The 20,294-nt window shown below is 28.5% G+C and overlaps 1 protein-coding gene across 3 annotated transcripts in view; it reads left to right on the forward strand.

Annotated features, from left to right (window-relative positions):
- LOC107436524 (amyloid beta A4 precursor protein-binding family B member 1-interacting protein) overlaps positions 1-15,293 on the forward strand; it is a 145,459-nt gene extending 130,166 nt beyond the window's left edge. For all 3 annotated transcript variants that reach the window (XM_043041600.2, XM_043041602.2, XM_043041601.2), the window contains 10 exons: positions 537-614; positions 1,443-1,602; positions 2,955-3,076; positions 4,140-4,214; positions 5,495-5,638; positions 5,745-5,855; positions 7,710-7,811; positions 8,263-8,641; positions 11,310-11,575; positions 12,559-15,293. In XM_043041600.2, the coding sequence (XP_042897534.1) occupies positions 537-614; positions 1,443-1,602; positions 2,955-3,076; positions 4,140-4,214; positions 5,495-5,638; positions 5,745-5,855; positions 7,710-7,811; positions 8,263-8,641; positions 11,310-11,575; positions 12,559-13,674 (2,553 nt within the window). In that variant the 3' untranslated portion in view covers positions 13,675-15,293. The remainder of the gene's footprint in view (positions 1-536; positions 615-1,442; positions 1,603-2,954; positions 3,077-4,139; positions 4,215-5,494; positions 5,639-5,744; positions 5,856-7,709; positions 7,812-8,262; positions 8,642-11,309; positions 11,576-12,558) is intronic.
- Positions 15,294-20,294: the final 5,001 nt, after the last annotated feature.

Consider the following 20,294-nt stretch of genomic DNA (forward strand, 5'->3'; position numbering starts at 1 on the left):
AATTAAAACACTGCGAATGCAACCTTTCTGCAAAGATAAATGTTGCAAAGTTCAAAATTCAATGGTACAATAAAAAAACAGCGCTATGAAAGCGGTAATGATTATGCAACTACGGCAATTTTTTTACACAATAAATGAAGTTCACATCATTAATTATATCATTATTTTCATGTGCCAGAAAAAATAATTTCAGAAATCCTATCATAAAACTTTTCTTTTTTTTTTTCTTCAAAAATTCAAACATGTTTTCTAGATTTGAGTTAAATGTGAAGATATGAATTATTTATTTAAAATAAAAGCGAATGGAAAATTTTTGAAAGCTCATTATAAAACATGATTCGATATGAACATTATAAAGCATGATTCAGTATATCCAGTACTAAAAGAAAACAAGAGAATGGTGCGTATGAAATCGGAATAATCGTGACCAGTTAACATCGAATAGATCCTAATCAAAATGTTAAAATTATATTTAAAAAAACATATTTATGTAAACAATGACCAATTAATTTATGATGAGTATTTTACTTTTACAGGTTGAACAAGCTGCTCGCTTAAAAGCTGAAAAAATTAAAATAGCTTTGGAAAAGATGAAAGAAGCAAGTATTAAAAAGGTAAATTTTTCTTTAAATAATTTTTTGCTAATTACCTCACAGCTTCACAACTAATATTCATGTGTGCAATATTCTTGCTTTTAATTGATTTTTGACTAAAATTATTATTGAATGATATGTGCTAACTACATATATTTTGAAAAATAATTCAAATTACTTTTCTTTAAATTTTTTAATTTTTCTTTAAATAATTTGTTTGCTAATTACCTAACAGCTTCACAACTAATATTCATGTGTGCAATATTCTTGCTTTTAATTGATTTTTGACTAAAATTATTATTGAATGATATGTGCTAACTACATATATTTTGAAAAATAATTCAAATTACTTTGAACAGCAATTACAAATAACTTTAAAAATTGAATAGTTTTAATATTTTACGTTTCGAAACCAAGATGTGTTGATTTACACAATCGCAGCACAAGAATTTTCTAAATGTGTACAATATTTTTGCACATTAATTTAGTTCATATGTAACTTCGTTTTATAAGTATTAAAAGTAATTTTACATGATTTGAATACAAGGCAAAATATATGTTTAAACTGCTACCTTAAAATTTATTTATAACATTAATTTGGAACTTAAATTTCTTGTGTTTAAAGTTTTCAAACCGATGACAAAATTTAAAAAATGCTTGTTGTAAAAAAAAAAAAAAAAAAAAAAAAAAAAAAAAAAAAAAAAGAGACAGAGAAACTTAATGTTTAAAACCTGTTTGAAATACTTAGAATAAATAAAGACTAAGTAAAATTATTTAATTACCAATTGTGTCTCTTAATTTTTAATTCATTTTACATTACTTATAATATATTTTATTATTCGTTTTCAGCTGTTTATAAAAGCATTTAGTGCTGATAACAGCGCTAAGAGTCTACTTATAGACGAGCGCATGACAGTGGGCCATGTTTGCAAACTGCTAGTAGAAAAGAACCATGTTTCCATGGATCCTAAATGGGCACTGGTGGAACAGATACCAGAGTTATATATAGGTATGCTTTTATGATCTATTTCAAATATTTATTAATTAATTATAATTTTCAAAAAAAACTCTGTTAGTGTAGTATTATTACTTTATTTACGTCAAGCTAAAGCTGCACAATCGACTATTGTCGATAGGTCTAGGAAACATACCTGAGGATGATCCGAAGACATGTAACAATTTTGATCCTTTGCAGACAGGATGCCCGCCTAGGAAACTGAGCACGAAGTCGAGCCCTTTAGGGTAGANGAAACATCCATGCCCAGAGCGGGATTCGAACCCGCGGCCATTGGCTCCGCAGTCAGACAAGCTAACCACTCGGCCACCTGGCCGGCATTTCGAATATTTATTAATTAATTATAATTTAAAAAAAAACTCTGTTAGTGTAGTATTATTACTTTATTTACGTCACGCTAAAGCTGCACAATCGACTATTGTCGATAGGTCTAGGAAACATCCCTGAGGATGATCCGAAGACATGTAACAATTTTGATCCTTTGCAGACAGGATGCCCGCCTAGGAAACTGAGCACGAAGTCGAGCCCTTTAGGGTAGAACAGTTTAAAGAGGACCGACGCCTCACACCCTCGATACTTTCGCAGGCTGATCAAAGCGGTCACCCACCCGCTCACTGGTAGTGGTGCTTGACTTCTGTGATTCACTTGAAACCGATCAGTTCATAGTAGGACAAATTTCTGTTTGGAAAAATTAATCCTAAACAATTATTTGATATATCTGTTAATTATTCAGTCATTTGGTATATAATGCACAGTGTGAAAATAAAAACTGGAACCCATGAATCAATACTAATGAATGAAAGATTATAACTTTCATCAGGAAGCACAAGCAAGGTGAAACTCTCAGGAATATCAAGATTGCACAGAAAAACATTTACATGCAATCAAAGTCATATCATAAACATAAATGTACCTATTGATATGTTTTTCTTCTTCTTTTTTTTAAGTTACCAAGCAGAAATTTATTATGTTCATTGCTATGCATTATACTTTGTTCCATGAAATTTATCAAGGAAAGAAATAGAAATGAATTTGATTTGATAGAAGTAATTCACAAAGAGTACCACACCAAACTATCTAAATTTTATTTATCACTTTTTATTCTCCTAATACTTGACTTTCCAAATCATAGTTATAATATTTTTAGTGAATAATATTTAATGTATGGTCCAGAACTTCCATATATTTTTTTTACTTTCACGAACTCACTGGCTATAAACTCGTATTTTTTAAAAGCATAAGTAATATAAGTTTAATATTTTCCAAAAACTCCGGAAGGATCACAAAATAACTCTTTTTAATGTAAAAAAAATATATGCTTAAAATTTATTTTATTATTATTTTAGAGCGGGTTTATGAAGATCATGAACATGTGGTTGAAAATTTGCTCTTATGGACAAGAGACTCTTGTAATCGTCTGTTTTTTCTTGAAAGAAAAGAAAAATATGATCTCTTTTTGAATCCACAGGTTTGTTTACTTTAAATACATTAATACTTAGTGGTGGAAGAGTATGCAAAGAAATCGTTTGAAAACTCTTCATTAGTTTAAAAATCAAGTTTGAACCAATCATAAGTATAAAGTAATAATTTATTCTAGTTAAATGGCTTTATTATAAAGTTTCAGGTCTTTAAATAAGACCGTTTTAATGGAAAATGTGTTTTATAAATATGTTTCTATATCTAATTTTTTAAACATTTACTTAACATATCCTTCCACTAAACTATTCATTTCAGTTTTTATAAGATTTGTTATATAAGGTCATAAATACGAGAAAGAAACAATGTATTATCGATAAAGAAAAGAATTCAAATATTAATGCAAAAAATTAATAAAAATAAAACATCCAAATGGAAAAAATGCACTTAGCAGCAAAGAGAACAAAGAGGCATTAAACAAATGAGACAATGAAGAAAATTAGTAAAAGTTGAAAAAACATGACAATTGAAGCTGACGTCATCAGGGGGTACTAGCTGGTACCCCCTGATAACGTCAGCTTTGATTGTCATGTTTTTTCAATTTTTACTAATGTATTATCGATGTTTTTATTAATATATACTTGATGTCCCCAAAATTACTAATTATTTAAAAAAAATCAAAGAAAAACGAAAATCAAAGAATTGAAAAGTACGATTTACTGCATCCTGCTTTTTTCCCCTTCTTTTCTACAATCAAGATTAAAGCAAGTTTTTCATAATAATTTAAAAGATTTTTTTTGTTTCATTAGTTACTATTTGTAACAAAAAACTATTAAAATTCTGCTGTTTAAGGAATTTTTTTTATTTGAATAACGAATTCCTGAATGTTATTATAAATAGCCTTATAATTTTTTTTTTCTAAATATCTCATTTACTTAAAATTTTATTTAAAAAATTTTGAAACATTTTAAGTCCTTTTATTAAAATTTTTATTTATCATTAAAAAAATTTTATAACTATAATATATTTCTTACTAATCATTTTTGTTTTCCTTCATTTGTATTCACAAAATATTATCCGTATTTAAACATCTCTTTTACATTTTTATTTTACAGAATTACCTCTTAGGGTGTAGCTCTTCAGAAAAGAATGTAGAATTAGACGATGATGCGAAAACTTGCCTGTTAGATGTAAGTTAATAAGATTTCTTGCATAATTTTAAAATATTGTTAGATAAACTAAGTATCAGAAACTTACTAAACAAAACCAATAAACTATAGACCAAGAAAAAATTCTGTTAAAACATCTAAAATATATGCCCTTGTAAAAAAAATATATTTTAATAAAATAAAGGAATAAAAAATAAAAGTAAATAGTCTTAAGTTTTATGAAATACCCCATTATATTAACTTTGCTTTGCACAAATTCTCCGTTACAATTTTTATATTTACTAATTTTTATCTTGAAAGTTAGTCAATTTTTCATAATAGTTTAGTTTTTTTTTCCTTTAATAAAAAGGCATTTTAATGATTTATAATTTTGATTTTAGAAGTTTTTTTTTTAAAAAAAATAATACAACTCTTTAATTAATGTAATAGTTAATATATTCTAATCAAAACAAGATCCACTATTAAATTTACACAGAGTTTTTATTAAACCAATGTGAATATTTATTCTAGAATCTTTCAAATATCTGCCCATTAATGTAAGGATATTTTAAGACTTTCCTTACATTGTTTAATAGTAAAAAAAAAAAAAAACTTAAATGGAAATTTCAATTTCTAACTAATCTTGATTTGCGTTAATATGTTGGTATTCATAATGTGGTGATTGCAATGCTCTCATGGAAATGTTTTCGTTATAATAATCTCGACATAGTTTTTAAACTATTCTGAACATTTCTATATTTAAATATTCATATGATAGAGGATTGCTATAACTCAGACTGGATCCAAACTGCTTAAAATAAATTTAAAAAAATTATAAATGTTACGAGCATTAGTAAGAATGCAGAAATATGTGACCAACCATAAACAAAATGTTGAGGGTCATGTATTAAGCTGTAATTTTTTTATTCAAACAAAATGTCAACATATCATAAATGAAAAAAAGCCCATTTTTTTCTCACAAAAACGGCAAAAGTAAGGTCGTTAAAAGAAAATATCTGCCAGATTTGCCTAACCTTGTCCATTCAGAATTTCAAATTTTCTGTTCACTATAAAATAATTTTAATGGTAAAAAAAAAACCTTTTTCATGGAAGAAATCAAAATCTTTTTTTTTTTTGGCTTCGAAACGTAATTGATGGAAGAAAAAAAAAACATTTTTTATGAAAATATTTTGTATTTCATTTGATGTTAACTTTTAAATGGAGCACAAACTTTGGCAATCGACTGATATATTATGCATTGAATTCTGGCAGTTAATCATTATGATTGAATGCTTTTCTAAATTGTTATTTCAACATTTTAGGAATATTTTTCTATGTCAAACATTGGAGTTCCTGAAGTAGAAGGTTCTCTTTATTTAAAAAGTGAAGGAAAGAAAGCTTGGAAGAAACATTTCTTTGTTTTACGAGCATCTGGGCTTTATTATTGTCCTAAAGGAAAATCAAAAGTATGTACACATTTGATTGAAAGAAAAATACTACTTTTCTTGAATGTAAGATATGTATAAGCTAGGTTTGTGAAAGATGTAATTTTTTTCTTTCCTTCTTTTTTAGCTCTCGAAAGATTTACTTTGCCTGACAACCTTTGACATGAACAATGTTTACTTAGGGTTTGGATGGAAGAAAAAATACAAGTCTCCCACAGATTATGGATTTGCTATTAAAGTAAGGATTCACAGTTAATAATCTTTTAGTCAAAAATGCATCCCATATAAATTTAAATGGAAAATTATTACAATTTTATTTATAAATAAAAATTTTTAATTATTTAATTTATAATTATTATACACAAAATATGTTTTAAAGACATCAGGGTTATAACTAAAAACATATATACTACCTCATTATTCTTTGTGTAACAAACTTTGTATAAACAAATGTTTCACACTTTTATCACAATTCAAAATATAATTATATACCTAACTACAAATATATTTTTTGGCATTTTCAGAAAACCTTTTAGAAAATTCCTTTCAGAAAGTTTTTTTTTATTTTCAAAATAAGATGTTTTTTGAGTTTGTCTTTGCCTCATTTTTACTAATTAGAAATTGAAACTCTCTGCAGTAGCTCAATTCAGAAAAAGTGATGTTCTATATTTTTAACACAGTAAAGGGTTTGAAAGAATAGTAACAACCCACAACAATGTGAGGTGAAGTGTTTAAAAGCAATTTTTTTTAAAAATAATTATATATATCAGCTGCTAACACTATTACCTCAAACATTAAACTCTTAAAAAATTATCGTGCTCTTTAAATAAAAAAATGCTTTATCTTTAAATTTTCTACATAATAGATGTGGTTATTCGTTTCTTCCACAAATCATGCCCTGAGTAAAAATAAAAATATTTATATAATCAATTTCATTCAAATTTCTTAAAATTACACATAAAGAGACAGCACATTTTTCAATGATTGTAGAAAGTTAAGTCTAAATTAAGAACTTAGTGTATGAATAAAGTCACTTTTTCATGAACTTGAAACTAAGTTTAACTTTAAAATGAATAGACTCATAAGAAAACTACCAAGGATCCCAAACGTTTGAAAAATCTATTTTTAAAAAAATGGAAAGCTATATATGGTCTGCTTTGTTCTATTTTAAAATTTCAAAAATATTTACAAAATGTGTCAACTGATGTTGTTGATTGGAAAAATAATCAAAATGTTTTCTTCTGCTGCATGTCATACTATTCCAAATGAAATATTTGTTCAGGCATCTGTTAAATTTATCCTCAAGCAGCAAAATGTTATTGCTGCAAACTATAATTTTGAAAGCATTGTTTTAGTTTTCCTCTGTTAACAGCACCATCTGAAACCTTAGTACCTAAATTTGAAGTTTGGTTAGAAAAATATCTACTTTGCATTTTATTTTAAACTGTTCACCTTTTTTGGGAGGGTGGAGCACTAAATATTTATAAAATACAATTTTTTACCTTAAAAAAACAGAATTATTTCAAAACTTTTTAGAATAAATTAAAATGGGTAGAATAGTCTTAACTAACAGTAGACCACATCCATTCAGAATCTGAGTGTTTTAAAAAATAGTCACTTAACATATTAAATTTTTTTCAATTACGACAAATTAATTGAAAATACACTAAAGCTGATTATGAATGAAACTATTAAGGAATTGAGACAATATTGTTAAATTTATTTGATATCTTCATATAGGCGTTAAGATTTTCGTAAGCTGTTTAAAATTAATTGTTTTGTTAAATTGCAAGAGAATATTTATGCCTTTAAAACAGTGCTATGTGAATTTTTCTTAAACTAACATTTTAACCAGACTTTTATACGTTTAACTGAAACAACTATGTAATTGTGTTACAAAATTTGTTTCTTATTAATATTTTAAGCAAAACTTGCTGAAAAAAATATTTACATTTAAAATATTTTTGTTCATATTGTCAGAACAATATTTATGTGTAAATATTATTTAAGTTTAAAATTTGAATGTATTTAATACTATGATATGATGACTATGATATGCATAGTACTGATATTTTCTATATTTTTTTTTCAGCATCCGCAAATACAGACAAAATCTTCAAAATACATCAAATACATGTGTGCAGAAGATGAAAAATCTCTTAAACAGTGGGTGATGGGTATTCGTATTGCTAAAGTAAGTATTTTGTTGTAAATCCTAAGCATCTGTAGATATTAGTTTTATGATATGTAGTGTCTTAAAAAAAATTTTATAGAAAAATTTCTATTAAAAGAATTTGTTTCAGTTTAATCATTACTTGATTTTGATTGATTAACGGCTTGATATCATTCGAAATTAATTTTAAAATCTCCAACTGGAAAAAAAATAATTTTTTTGTCAAGAACAGAGAAATTTTAAACTACTGATGCAAATATCTGAGAAAGTTTCTAACAAATTTTGATACAAATTGTTTTATCTGATTTTACTGACTCAAATCTTGCAGATTTGTTTTTATTAAAAGAAAGTGTAGGAAGTGTACTTGATTCACACATGTCCATTTTTCATTTAAGCAATCTTAATAAAAACAAACTATACACATTAATTTGTAATTGGGCATATATATTTATGACTGATTTTAACTTTGCAGTATGGTCTTCAACTGAAAGAAAACTACGACATGCTTTTGAGAGAGATGGCTGAAGAAGATCTAGAGAATTTGGCAAATGCGAGAAGTTTTTCCATCACTTCTGTTGCCAAGAGCACAGCTGCAAACTCTGACATAACAGACAGTTCTGGCTACAATTCTCAGACATCAGAGAAGAACACAGACATTGATCAACTAGAGGATGAGCTGCCCACTACTTTAGAGAGATTCCATAAGCTTCGGGTGATCAGCCGCCAAGACTCCATCAAGTCTAGCAAATCTAGTAAATCAAACGCCAGCAGCAGCAGTGGTTGCCCATCTGAAAGATCAAGTGGCACACCCACAACTGATCATTTAGTGTTTGATACGGATTTCCCAATGGGTAATTGAATCAGCTTTCGTTAAAGAAACAACTGTGATATGATAGATGCTTGAATTGAAAAATTATATATAGAGAAAATGCATGGCTATATTTTTTAAGATTGTCTGAATTAGAATAAACTTAATCTTTTAACTTTTTGTTTCTTTCATTACTATTACTATTTTCTAAGCCATTACTAATCTATATTTTCTACTGCTACGGCTACTATTTACTAAGTTATAACTATTTTCTGAAGTGTATCACCACCAATTAAAGTAGCAGTATAGTATGTTGCATACAAAGTTGAATCATACATGAAATATAATTGTGATGTTTAGAAAAAATTAGATGTGGACAAAAAGTTTACAAAATCGTTTTTTTTTTATACTCCCGTTATAAACTTAGAAATTTATTATGACATTAAAAGGCATCATAAGTAGCATGTTTTTTGGTTTGTGAAGAATTTAAGAGGTTGCACAGAACTTAATTTGCAATCTGGATAATCAAAGAGTACATTTGCGTAATCAAAAATTTGAAAGCTCATTTGTAAAAAAATTAAAATGCTCATCAGATAAAGTTTTTTTAACTAATGAGTTAGTTAGGACTCGATATTTAGCATTTCTAGGCATGTGTATTTGTACTATTTTGTTAGTAACTGTTATTTTAGACATCTCTAATTTTACATTTCTAAATCTCTTTCATGGAATTAAGACAATATAGAATTTGAAACAATGAAGACAATTTTAAAAAAATTGCATCTTTTTTAAAATGTATCATTTATACAAGAAATTTATATCATAAGATGTTGAGTGTAAACAAAAGCATCATGCTATGATCAAAATATATACAAGAACAAATATTTATTGTCCAAATGACTTATCTGATCATAAAAGTACAGATTTTCACTAACAAGGGAAACTAGGGAAGTGTGACTCGCCAATTTTGAAATAAACTAGTGGGATGTATGCCTTATGAGGAATAATTTTAGGGGGCAACATTCGTTTCGGCCCATAGAAAGTCCTGTGAGAGATAAAAAATAATTCAATACAGAAAAATCGGTATTTTATTACTTCAATGCAGATCATTAGTTATTGTAATTATCTCATACTCCAATTAATTTTGTGGTACTTTCACGTACTATATAATGCATATTTATTGTCAAAATGGATTTCGAAAATTTTATATGTCTGTTGTTTTTCAGAAAAACCTGTTAAGTTAATTTTAAGAAAAATTGACATCAAATTTTTAGAATTTTTTTTCTCTGAAAATTTTTCCAAATTAATTGGAGTATGTAATTACAAATCAATTAATTAATAATTAATTAATTAGTAATTAATTAATTAATGATCAAATACTTAATTTGCTAATTAATTTGTTAATAAGCAAATCAATTAATTAACCAATTAATTAATAATTAATTGGAGCATGAGACAATTACAATAACTAATAATCTGCATTGAAGTAATAAAAGACCGATTTTTCTATATATTGAATTATTTTTTATCTTTCACAGGACCTTCTATGGGCCGAAATGAATGTTGCCCCCTAAAATTATTCCTTATAAGTCATACATCCCACTAGTTTATTTCAAAATTGGCGAGTCACACTTCCCTAGTTTCCCTTGTAAGTCGGTGTTTCACAACTCTTCACTGTATGCTAAAGATAATGAAATTTTAATAATTATTATGGAGAAGAAAAAAAATTTCTCTACCAAGATCTGATTTAAATAATTTAAAAAATTCTGATTTTCTTTAAAAATCTAGAGAAAAAACAAACTGTAGATAAAATTATTTTACTTGAATAGACAACAGAATAACTACTAATATTTTTACTAATTCATTGATTATTCATTACTGATATCTATTTAAACCCATCTTCATGTATCTAAAACCTTTTGATACCTGTTAATGTTTACACAAACTTGTATTGCAACCATATATATTTTATCTGACCCACTTGTTTTAATTTGAATCAAACAACAGGTAGTATTCTGATGACTCTTACTGATAATATATTTGTATCATTCACTGTTAACATCTTTTTAAACCCATCTTCACATACCTAAAATTGATTTGATGCTGTTAATATTAAAACAATTTTGTGTTGCAATCATGAATACTTTATCTGACCCATTTCACATCAAAAATATAATGAAAAGAATGTTAATAATAAATTTAATTCTCATTGTGAAAAATAAATAAGAAGTTATGACATAAAAAATTAAATTAAAAAAAAATATAAAAATAAAAAAATATATAATTATAAAAATTTATAAGTGCACTTAATTTTTTAATAAAAAATGAGTGTTTTTAGTAGATGCATTTACATATTTTTAAAAAACAATAGATGCATTTACCAGTGCCAGTGCATTTACATGTGACTCAAGCATTATTAATCAAGGTATTTATAAATTTTCATGCAACTAGGTAGCATCATTTGGAATAGTAATTTTAATTAGATCTCTACTTTGCCTTTTGATTATGGCACTTAACATGCTAAAGCCTGTTTTTCTGGTTTACCAGTTGTACCAACTGTAAGCAAATTGCTAAAACAAAAATTAAATACCAGTAGTAAAAAAAAAAAGATCTCTACTTAAAAATGCATTTTAAAATGACTGTAGTAATCATTTAAAAAATTTCTTGTATCTTCATAGCCAAAATGAAAACTCAAAATCACTTATTGCTTGCAGGTACAATCAAAAGAAAACCAAGTATGACTCCTAAAATACCCTTGACAAGTACGACACGTAATCTAGCCAAACAATCAGGTGAAGAAACATCTCACTTGGATGGCATGAGCAATGGGAGTGGAAGTGGTGGCAGCAGCTGCAATGGTAGCTTAAATGGAAGTCTAGGAAGATCAACATGTGGGCGCTTCAGTTTGAGAAGATCAAAGACTGATGATCGCATATCTTTTGGCAGCCTGTCTCGAAGATCACCAAAACAAAGCTTTCAAGTATGAATTTTTTATTTTATTTTATCTATTAGGCTGGTGTAAAGGTTTCCTCCAGTACCCTTTGTAGCTGACTATTGAGATTAATGAAAACTGTCTAAATTATGCAGACCTTAATATACTGTCTAAATGAGTCCGAAGTATATTTTAATTTTAGCAAAAATTTATAATAAAAGATTAAAAAACTTCCCAAATTTACTTATGCGGCTTGTTTGCTTAAAATGATAAATAATTTGTCTTGTTAATAAATAAGTTATAAACTATTAACTTAGTCGTAGAGGTGATTTATTTGACGGCAAATTTTTTAGTTCTGGCTTTTTGAAAAATGGAATTTGCATTTAAATGTTTAAGTTATAACAGGGCAGAAAAATTGAACCCAAATTTAAAAGACCTGCAAGAATTATACTGAAAAATTCTGCTCAATGTTTATATATTTCAAAAAATTGAAGAGGTTAATCAAAAATAAAATACTATGTTTTTTTCATGATTTTGTTTAACAAGGGCATCCCACAGAATTTAATTAAATTTCAGAAGCTTTTACTTTAATTGTAAAGAATTCCTCTACCTTTTTTAGATAAAAATTAAAGTTTTTAACTCAAAATAACATATTGTGTTGCATTTAGTTTGAGTGTATTTGCAATCAGACAGAAGCTTTTCATTACATATTTAAAGATACCATCTTACAACAAAATACTTACCTTCATTCATTTGATGAAACTGTATTTTGTCCCTTACTTAAATTTATTCTTCGAGTCGCACAACAACAAGTTACAAAGTAACTTACAAACTCAAGTTACTAAAACTTACAACTACACTTACTACTTACAACTACAATTTACTACACAAGTAACTAAGCTAAGTTAATACAATTGTTTTTTAAACCTTTGGGAAATTTAAAAAAAAAAATTTGTCAACTATTTCTAATGAAGAATTAACAAATTATAATCATCATACATAACATTTTAAATTTATTGTTTGTTTTGTAGGACACACCACCTTCTACTTTGATGCGTGAAGATTTGCCTTTACCACCTCCACCACTTGAAATGCCAAATGGGTCAGATTGTATGAATTTTGACACACTTCCACCACCTCCACCAGAAGCTTTTCGTACCGATACTCTCCGCTTAGACTCTTTACCACCACCGCCACCATTGCCCGACGATGATACAGATGTTAACTGGTTAAATGAATCTAGTATCAGTGCTCTTCCTCCTCCACTATCATTACAAAATGATACTTTTGACAAAACTTCTAGCCCCGAGAAAAACTCTAAAAAGTTATCACCAGCTGTGCCACCAAAGCCCAGGAAAGGCGTCCGACGCAGGCAGTCGGAGAGTGATGCCCACGGCACACCACCGCGTCTTTCTCAGCACCATAACGGACTCATTGTAGTGAAACCAAAACCTTCTAGACAGAATATGAATTTGGAGTTATCCGTCTATGATTGTGGTGAATGGACCGATGCTTCAACACCAGGCTCTCCGCCTTGTAGAAGGACTTCTTATGCAGACAATCCGAAACCCCGTGCATCCTCACGAAGTAGACGAACTAGTGCCCCCTGTGTGCCGGCTCAGTTACAGATACATTCTATAATATCTCCATCAGACGAACCATCCAAACCAATGGCTTCTGACAGGAAATCTAGATCTCAATTCAAACCGTCGCCTCCCAAAAGAAGTGAAAATACTAAGCTTTCGTCAGCTTTCACTGCTCCACAGAGGAGGTCTGCTTCAGCCTCTGCAGCACCCTACGATCAAGAGGAATATCCGCCAGAATCTTTTCTGCGTAACCTTCAAAAAGTAATGGTCAAAAAATGGAAAGTTGCGCAGCAATTATCTTCCGACAACTCAGAAGCACCTCACCAAATTTTAGGATTTAGGGATCCAAATTGTCTGCCCATGCCCGAAGAAATTCGTCCTTTACAGAGGTCACCTTCTTCACCCCCTCCTTTACCGACACACGCAGATAAAAACCACAGGAGGTCTAATTCTCAGTCTAAGTCTGGTGCTGAAAAACCCAAAGCAGAAGCAAAGCATTCTAAAAAACATCCACCTCCACCCCCACCTAAAAGAGCAGAGAATAAATCACCGCTGTGGTGAAACATTCAGATTCTATGTAACAAATTATGTCAACTAAGATTAGAAGTGCTCAACTCTGGTGCTGTGAATATGCTCATATTTGAAAACAAGTACCTTCTTAAAGCTAAAAAATTCTTTATATAAAATTATAGGCAAGCAAATGGTGCAGATTGTTTAGGATTCAGTGATGGTCAAGTCTAGATCTATTTAAATTTCCTATTCTCAAGACATATTTATTCTCTTTTATGCAATCAATATTGTTGATTTCCTAATATTAAAAGGATTGCATTTTTCTTAGTATATGAAACCAACGGTTTATGAGTTAAGCTAAACTCTCATATTTTGTTAAATGTTGCCCAATACTACAAAATTGTAAAATCATATAACTACAAACTTAAAAAATTTGTTAACTAATCTACTTAAAAAATAAAATGATCAATATGATTCTCTTCGACCTGTTAAATATTTGCTGCTCTTCTCTCGTTTTCTTTTTTTGGTAAGAGGGAAATTTCCTAAATTCGGAATTAGGTATGAAGGATTTGTGAATTTTTAAAATTCATCCTCATGTTCTGTTTCAATAGTATTTTTAACGTTTAATACACTAAACAGTTTAGTTGAATCTGTTTATTAACTAAAATCTTTTTAAAAGATTTTAGTCAGATCTCTTAATTTGGCAGTTAATATTCTTCAAATAAATGTGCTTTTGGAAAGTTATTACGTTGCACCCATTTTAGTTGTGGAAGAGAAAAAAGATACATTAATATAACAAGACAGGTTAAACAAATGGGATTTTTTCAACAATTATTGTGAAATAGATTGCAATTGTGAGAAATAAAGAGTATACTCTCAATTTGTCTATGATTGCGCACCCACATTTAACTTAACTGACATATATTATAGGGAGCCTTACAGATATGAGCTTATCAAACAACGCATCCAGACAGGAAGAGAGAAAATTTTATTTGATTAAGAGCGATTGTTTTTTAATACTTTTGCCTGTGAAACATCTATGTTTTCATTAATTGTTGCTAGCGCACATTTAGCATCTGCTTTGTACTTATTTATATGTTAAATTATTTGTGCCAACTCAATATATTCTAGTGACTCCAATTGGCTGGACCAATTTAATTGTAAATGCATATTTCTTTCAAGTGCACGATTTGTAAAATATTGTTATGTGATTTTTAAAAAAAAAAATGACAAAATTATTATGGTTTATTACAAATTTTGATGTTTAACTGGGTTTAAGCACAAGCTGAAAAAAATGAGCTTACTGTAAGTATATAAATAAATATATATATATATATACAATAATTGATATTTGCAATTTTAATAATGCATTACATTAAAGCTATTGAAGTACAATGGATTGTTTAAATCTTGATCAAAATTTAGAATACAAAATTTCATAAACAAAATTATCTCTTTAAAATGCTTTTTATGATAGCATTGACAATCTGCCAGAATCAATCTAATGATTTTAAAATTGAACCTACAAAAACTGTTAAAATTGTATAGTTGCATTATCACATTTATGAATTGTTGTTATGAAATATATCATTAACTTCTTTTGTAGTTCATAGTTTGAAAATATGTGTATGTATGTAATATTGCAATAAAATTATACATCATTTCTGAAATATGTTGGCATAATTATTGAGTAAAATTATTTTTTTAACAAATAACTCTTCCAATTAAAAAAAAAAAACCAAAGCAAGTTCTACAATCAGTTAAAAGGGCAAACTAAAAGAAAGTAGTAAATAAATACAGGGTGCTTAGCCAAATCTTTCAACAAAAAATAAGCACCTTTTAAGGATTTTTTAAGCACTCCAAAATACTTTTAAGCACTATATACAATAACAAAATGCAAAATAATTTTCAAAGACTTTACATGATCATGATAAAATAAATAATTTCTGACAAAGAACTATTTTCTTGATTATATTAGCCATTATAAAATGTTCCAAGAGATTTTTCGGTTCGATATCAGAGGGTGAAAAAAGAAGCCCGAAATTGAGAATGCAGCAGAGTTGCACATGAGAGTGCAACAATCTCACCGAACCCAGCTCAGTAGACGGACATGAAGGTTGACATGGTCGATTACTCCACCCCCCACAGTACAATTGGAACTTTTTTTAAAATTATTTTCAGAATGATAGGTTTTTGAATTTTTACTACACTTTCGGGCAGGTTGAGAAAGGTGATCTCATCTGTCCTGTCCTAAACAATTTTAAGTCACAGAAACTTAAACCCTGAGAACATATCTAAACACTTTTTTTCCCCTTCAAATTTGTAGTCTAACTACCACTACTATATAATCTATTCCAATTCACTAGTATATAAGACGTGCTAACTCGATTCTATCTTGAGGTACCTTTAGACAGACGATTGTTTATAACTCCTCTCCCCCACATTGGTGACTTTTGGACGTGATCTGGATGTTACACATTGAACATTTGACCTGCTATTTGTGAGGGCGATATTGTTCTCCTTGCATTGTTACTACTCAATCTTGATCACACACCAATGGATCTCGTACACACTAGACTGCTAATACTAGCAACACAGGAGCGACCATGTACACAACTGTGAACTTAATACAGCTCTCACAACCAACCAGCATTAAAAAACCCGGTGAACACAGCTCTCCCAGTCTTTTGCAAAAAATTGACAATGAATCAACTAGTGATATCCATTCTAACCCAGATAAACTTCTGGTGGGGGAGTAATGTAGTGTAACTACCACTACTATAATCTATTCCAATTCACTAGTATATAAGACGTGTTTAGCTGATTTTATTTCGAGGTACCTATTGATATATGAAGGATGGCATAGTTGATAACTCCTCTCCCCACAAATTCAACTTGAAGTGAAGCATGTTTGAGAAGAAAAATATTCTATATATTATATTCTGTTAGAAACAGAATACATTGGAAATTAACTTATGCATTTTATAATATATAGGTACATAAATGATAAAGCATTCGATGATAAAAATGATAAGTAATACAATAACAAAAAAAATTTAATTGTAAACTCAATTTTAACAAGCTAAGTGAGTGAATGGTATTGCAAATCTACAAACATGGTTGCATCTAAAAAAAATATTAAAAAAAAGAAATTTTTATTTATTTTTGCGTAAACCTGCATTAAACAATAAATTTAACTAAGTTTTAGCGGAATTTCTAGAAGAAATCGTTAAAAAAATATTAATATAGAACCTCATTTGCTGTTTATGGTTACTAACAATTTTAATGATCATTCATATTTCAGGTTCATTTATGGATGTTTTTTATTGCAAAATAATTAAATTTTTTTTTTTTTTGGGGGGGGGGTTCTATGTACTGGCACACAAACTAATATGAATATTTGAACAAATTATAGAAGTAATAACAATGTCCCCACGTGCTTAATTTCAAAAATAAAATTTGATTTTTCCAATTATTTCAGAAGAAAAAAAAATCAACATAGTTCTAGACCAGTGGTTCCCAACCTTTTGTGGACCATCGCCCCCCNCTCTTGGGGTTGATTGAAACATATCGCCCCTTTCTCTTTTTGCTAAAAAAAAAACCATTCATTGTTGCTTGTGAGCAACCAAACACTTAAAATATTCAATATTATTTGATTTTAATTTAAATTGTAATGCAAATAAGGAGTCACATTTATCCTGNATGTTTTTTATTGCAAAATATTAATTTTTTTTTTTTTGGGGGGGNTGGCACACAAACTTATATGAATATTTGAACAAATTATAGAAGTAATAACAATGTCCCCACGTGCTTAATTTCAAAAAATAAAATTTGATTTTTCCAATTATTTCAGAAAAAAAAATCAACATAGTTCTAGACAATGTTCCTACATTTTATATTTTATTTATTAACTAATTTTCTATGAGAAAAACAGATTTTTTTTTGTTTGATGTGTTCAAAATTAAATTTTATCAGGAACAAAATATCACTAAATGAAGGTATATAAAAATTTTATTGAAATGTAGAGTGTTTATTAGAAATAATTTTAATAGATGTCAAAAAATTTTTTTCTTTACTTGAATTTATCTCAACAGCTGATTTTCGTTCAGGACAAATCTAGGGTTGATCCTTAGTGCAATTTCACCTGACTTTCAGAGTAAAAATCAAATTTCCAGGCAGTTTTAAGCTTTCGTTGCACCCCCTAACCAGTGTGAATCCTATAATAAAAAATTTCACCAAATTATGTGTTGTTTCACAAATTTCTGTTTTAAAATGTTAATTGGGATTATTTACACTAAATTTTCCATGCCAATGCATGGGAAAAATAGCACACATTAAAAGTTTGAAAATGGGAGCTAAATAAAACTACACGCAGAAACCATTATATGAACTAAAACTGATTAAAGAAAAAATTCCTATCACAGGAAAAACATTTTATTTACTACAAAATCTTTTTTCAAATACAAATTATTCATTTCTTCGTCTTTTTTTTCTTCTTCATTTGAAATTGCAATACTCTCAAAACAAAATATAATAAAAAATATAACACAAACAAAAATTCAATTCCGGATTAAATACAATGACATATCAAAAGACACACTAAGATTTCATAAAAATGCACACTTGCGTTGCATTCTATTGAAATAATAAAAAAAATAAAACAACCAACTAATGTTACCACAAAGCAATAAATAAATAATAATAATCACAGAAAATTTGATCACAAGAATAGCATAAATATTTCGAAAAAATATATAAAATTCAAAGGAAAAAAAATTTATTCAAACACAAAATTAATATTTTCAGTACAATTTTTTTCCCTTTTTCAATAATTCAGATTATAATGAATAGAAAAATGTGCTGAAACTGGAGTAAAAAGGTTCGTAAAGTTCTTAGCATTCTCTCTTATTTATAAATGATAGGTAACTCTTTTATACATTCCAAGTGCACTTAGGAAAGAGTGAATAGAATGTAATATTGATTACTATTTACAACATTCGATCCAAGAAACATGTGATAAAATTTTTAATTGCAATTTATTTGTTAAAAATTGTGTAGTCATTTTGAAAAGTTAAAGAAAAATATATAATCTTTTAAACATTGTTTTAAAAATTATTACTCTTTATGGTTGACAAAAAGTTAATGTGATGATATTAGACATTAGTGAAAATTTTAAAACTTTGAAGAGAAAAAAAAGTAGTAATGTAAAAAAAAAAACTTCATTGTAAAGGATCATTTGAGTGAATTTCTCATAGTTTTATGAAAATAGAAGGAAAAAAATATATATTCTTTACTACGCACTTCAAAAGTACATTAAACTTTTTTTTTTCCTTTTAATAGTCGGTATTCATTTTAAAACAATACTACGATATATAAATATCATAATCAAATTTTAATAATTTAGAAATATACTTTTAAAAAGAAAAGGAAATATAGTAGATCTTAGATAAATCTACAAAAACTCCAACTTAAAAATTTAAATGCTAGTGTTTTATTCAAGCAAAAATTTTTTTGTTATTTAAATATATCCCAACATTTCTCAACTTTCTAAGCTCAATTTCCTTTAACTTCTGGTTGCAAACAATTGGAATTCACACACAATTACACCAAATGTAGCAATTTTGGGTCAAATAGTTGTCAAGTACTAGTTATACTAAAAACACTAAATTAAGTGGCATAACAGCCCAAGCTCATCCTAGTTTCCTTGAACTTGGGCACTGGAGCAGATGTGCTAATTGAGTGGTCAACCAAAAGCGGTACCCCTAGTGCTTAGTCCCCAAGCGTGCTTGGAACTAATTTTATGGACTCACTGAAGGGATGAAAGATTGAGTCAACCTTGCAAGGTTCGAAGATAGAACCTCAGACCTGTGGCACAGGAGCATGAAGCACCACAACTAAACCACCTGGCGTCAATAATTGTTTAACATGAAATAATAGTTAATCTTTTGCTAACAGGTATTTTGATTCAACATTCTATAGACAGTCCATGCAGGAGGCCCATTTTCCACTATTTTGATACAGGCACAATAAAAATCAAAAGGAATTTTTTCAAATCATTACATTAAACAAACTGAATTTTTTAAAAATAAAATTAGAAAATTTTTAATCAATAAATAAATACAGGGTTATTCATAATTCCCTCTGGGTAGGAACTGGACTGTCACATTGATGTATGCCGCGTGACCAAGGGTTCACACATAGAACACCTATAATGTATGTAAGTAAAACTTGAATAGTTTCGGACGTGTTTCTTTCTTTTTTTTGCTATAACGCTTCGAAACCCCGGAGGGAATTATGAATAACCCTGTATATTCTTTAGAGTGTGATTGTTTTTATAAGTTTAATTTCATTGTAGGAAGCTTTTTTTAAAAATTTCTGTAAGGAATTATGAAAGGAGAGGTGCATGTACATTATTATATATTTCAAAATAGACTATAAAACAAAAGGAGATAAAAAGTGTATAAGGGTGGTAATGAAACTTTTAAAAATGTTGTTCATGTATATCAGTGATAAAGAAAGATTATTACTATCCAGACTAAAGGTCTGGTTTCTTAGGACAAGCGCCTTATCTGGGCGTCAGCGGGACGACAATGTCCTGCTGACGCCAACAAAATACTGGTTTGTTAGCTCAAGGCCTGGTTTCTCAGAACTAGCGCCTTAATATTCTGATT

This window comes from Parasteatoda tepidariorum, chromosome 4 (assembly GCF_043381705.1).
Source record: "Parasteatoda tepidariorum isolate YZ-2023 chromosome 4, CAS_Ptep_4.0, whole genome shotgun sequence".
In the NCBI taxonomy this organism is placed as follows: Eukaryota; Metazoa; Arthropoda; class Arachnida; order Araneae; family Theridiidae; genus Parasteatoda; species Parasteatoda tepidariorum.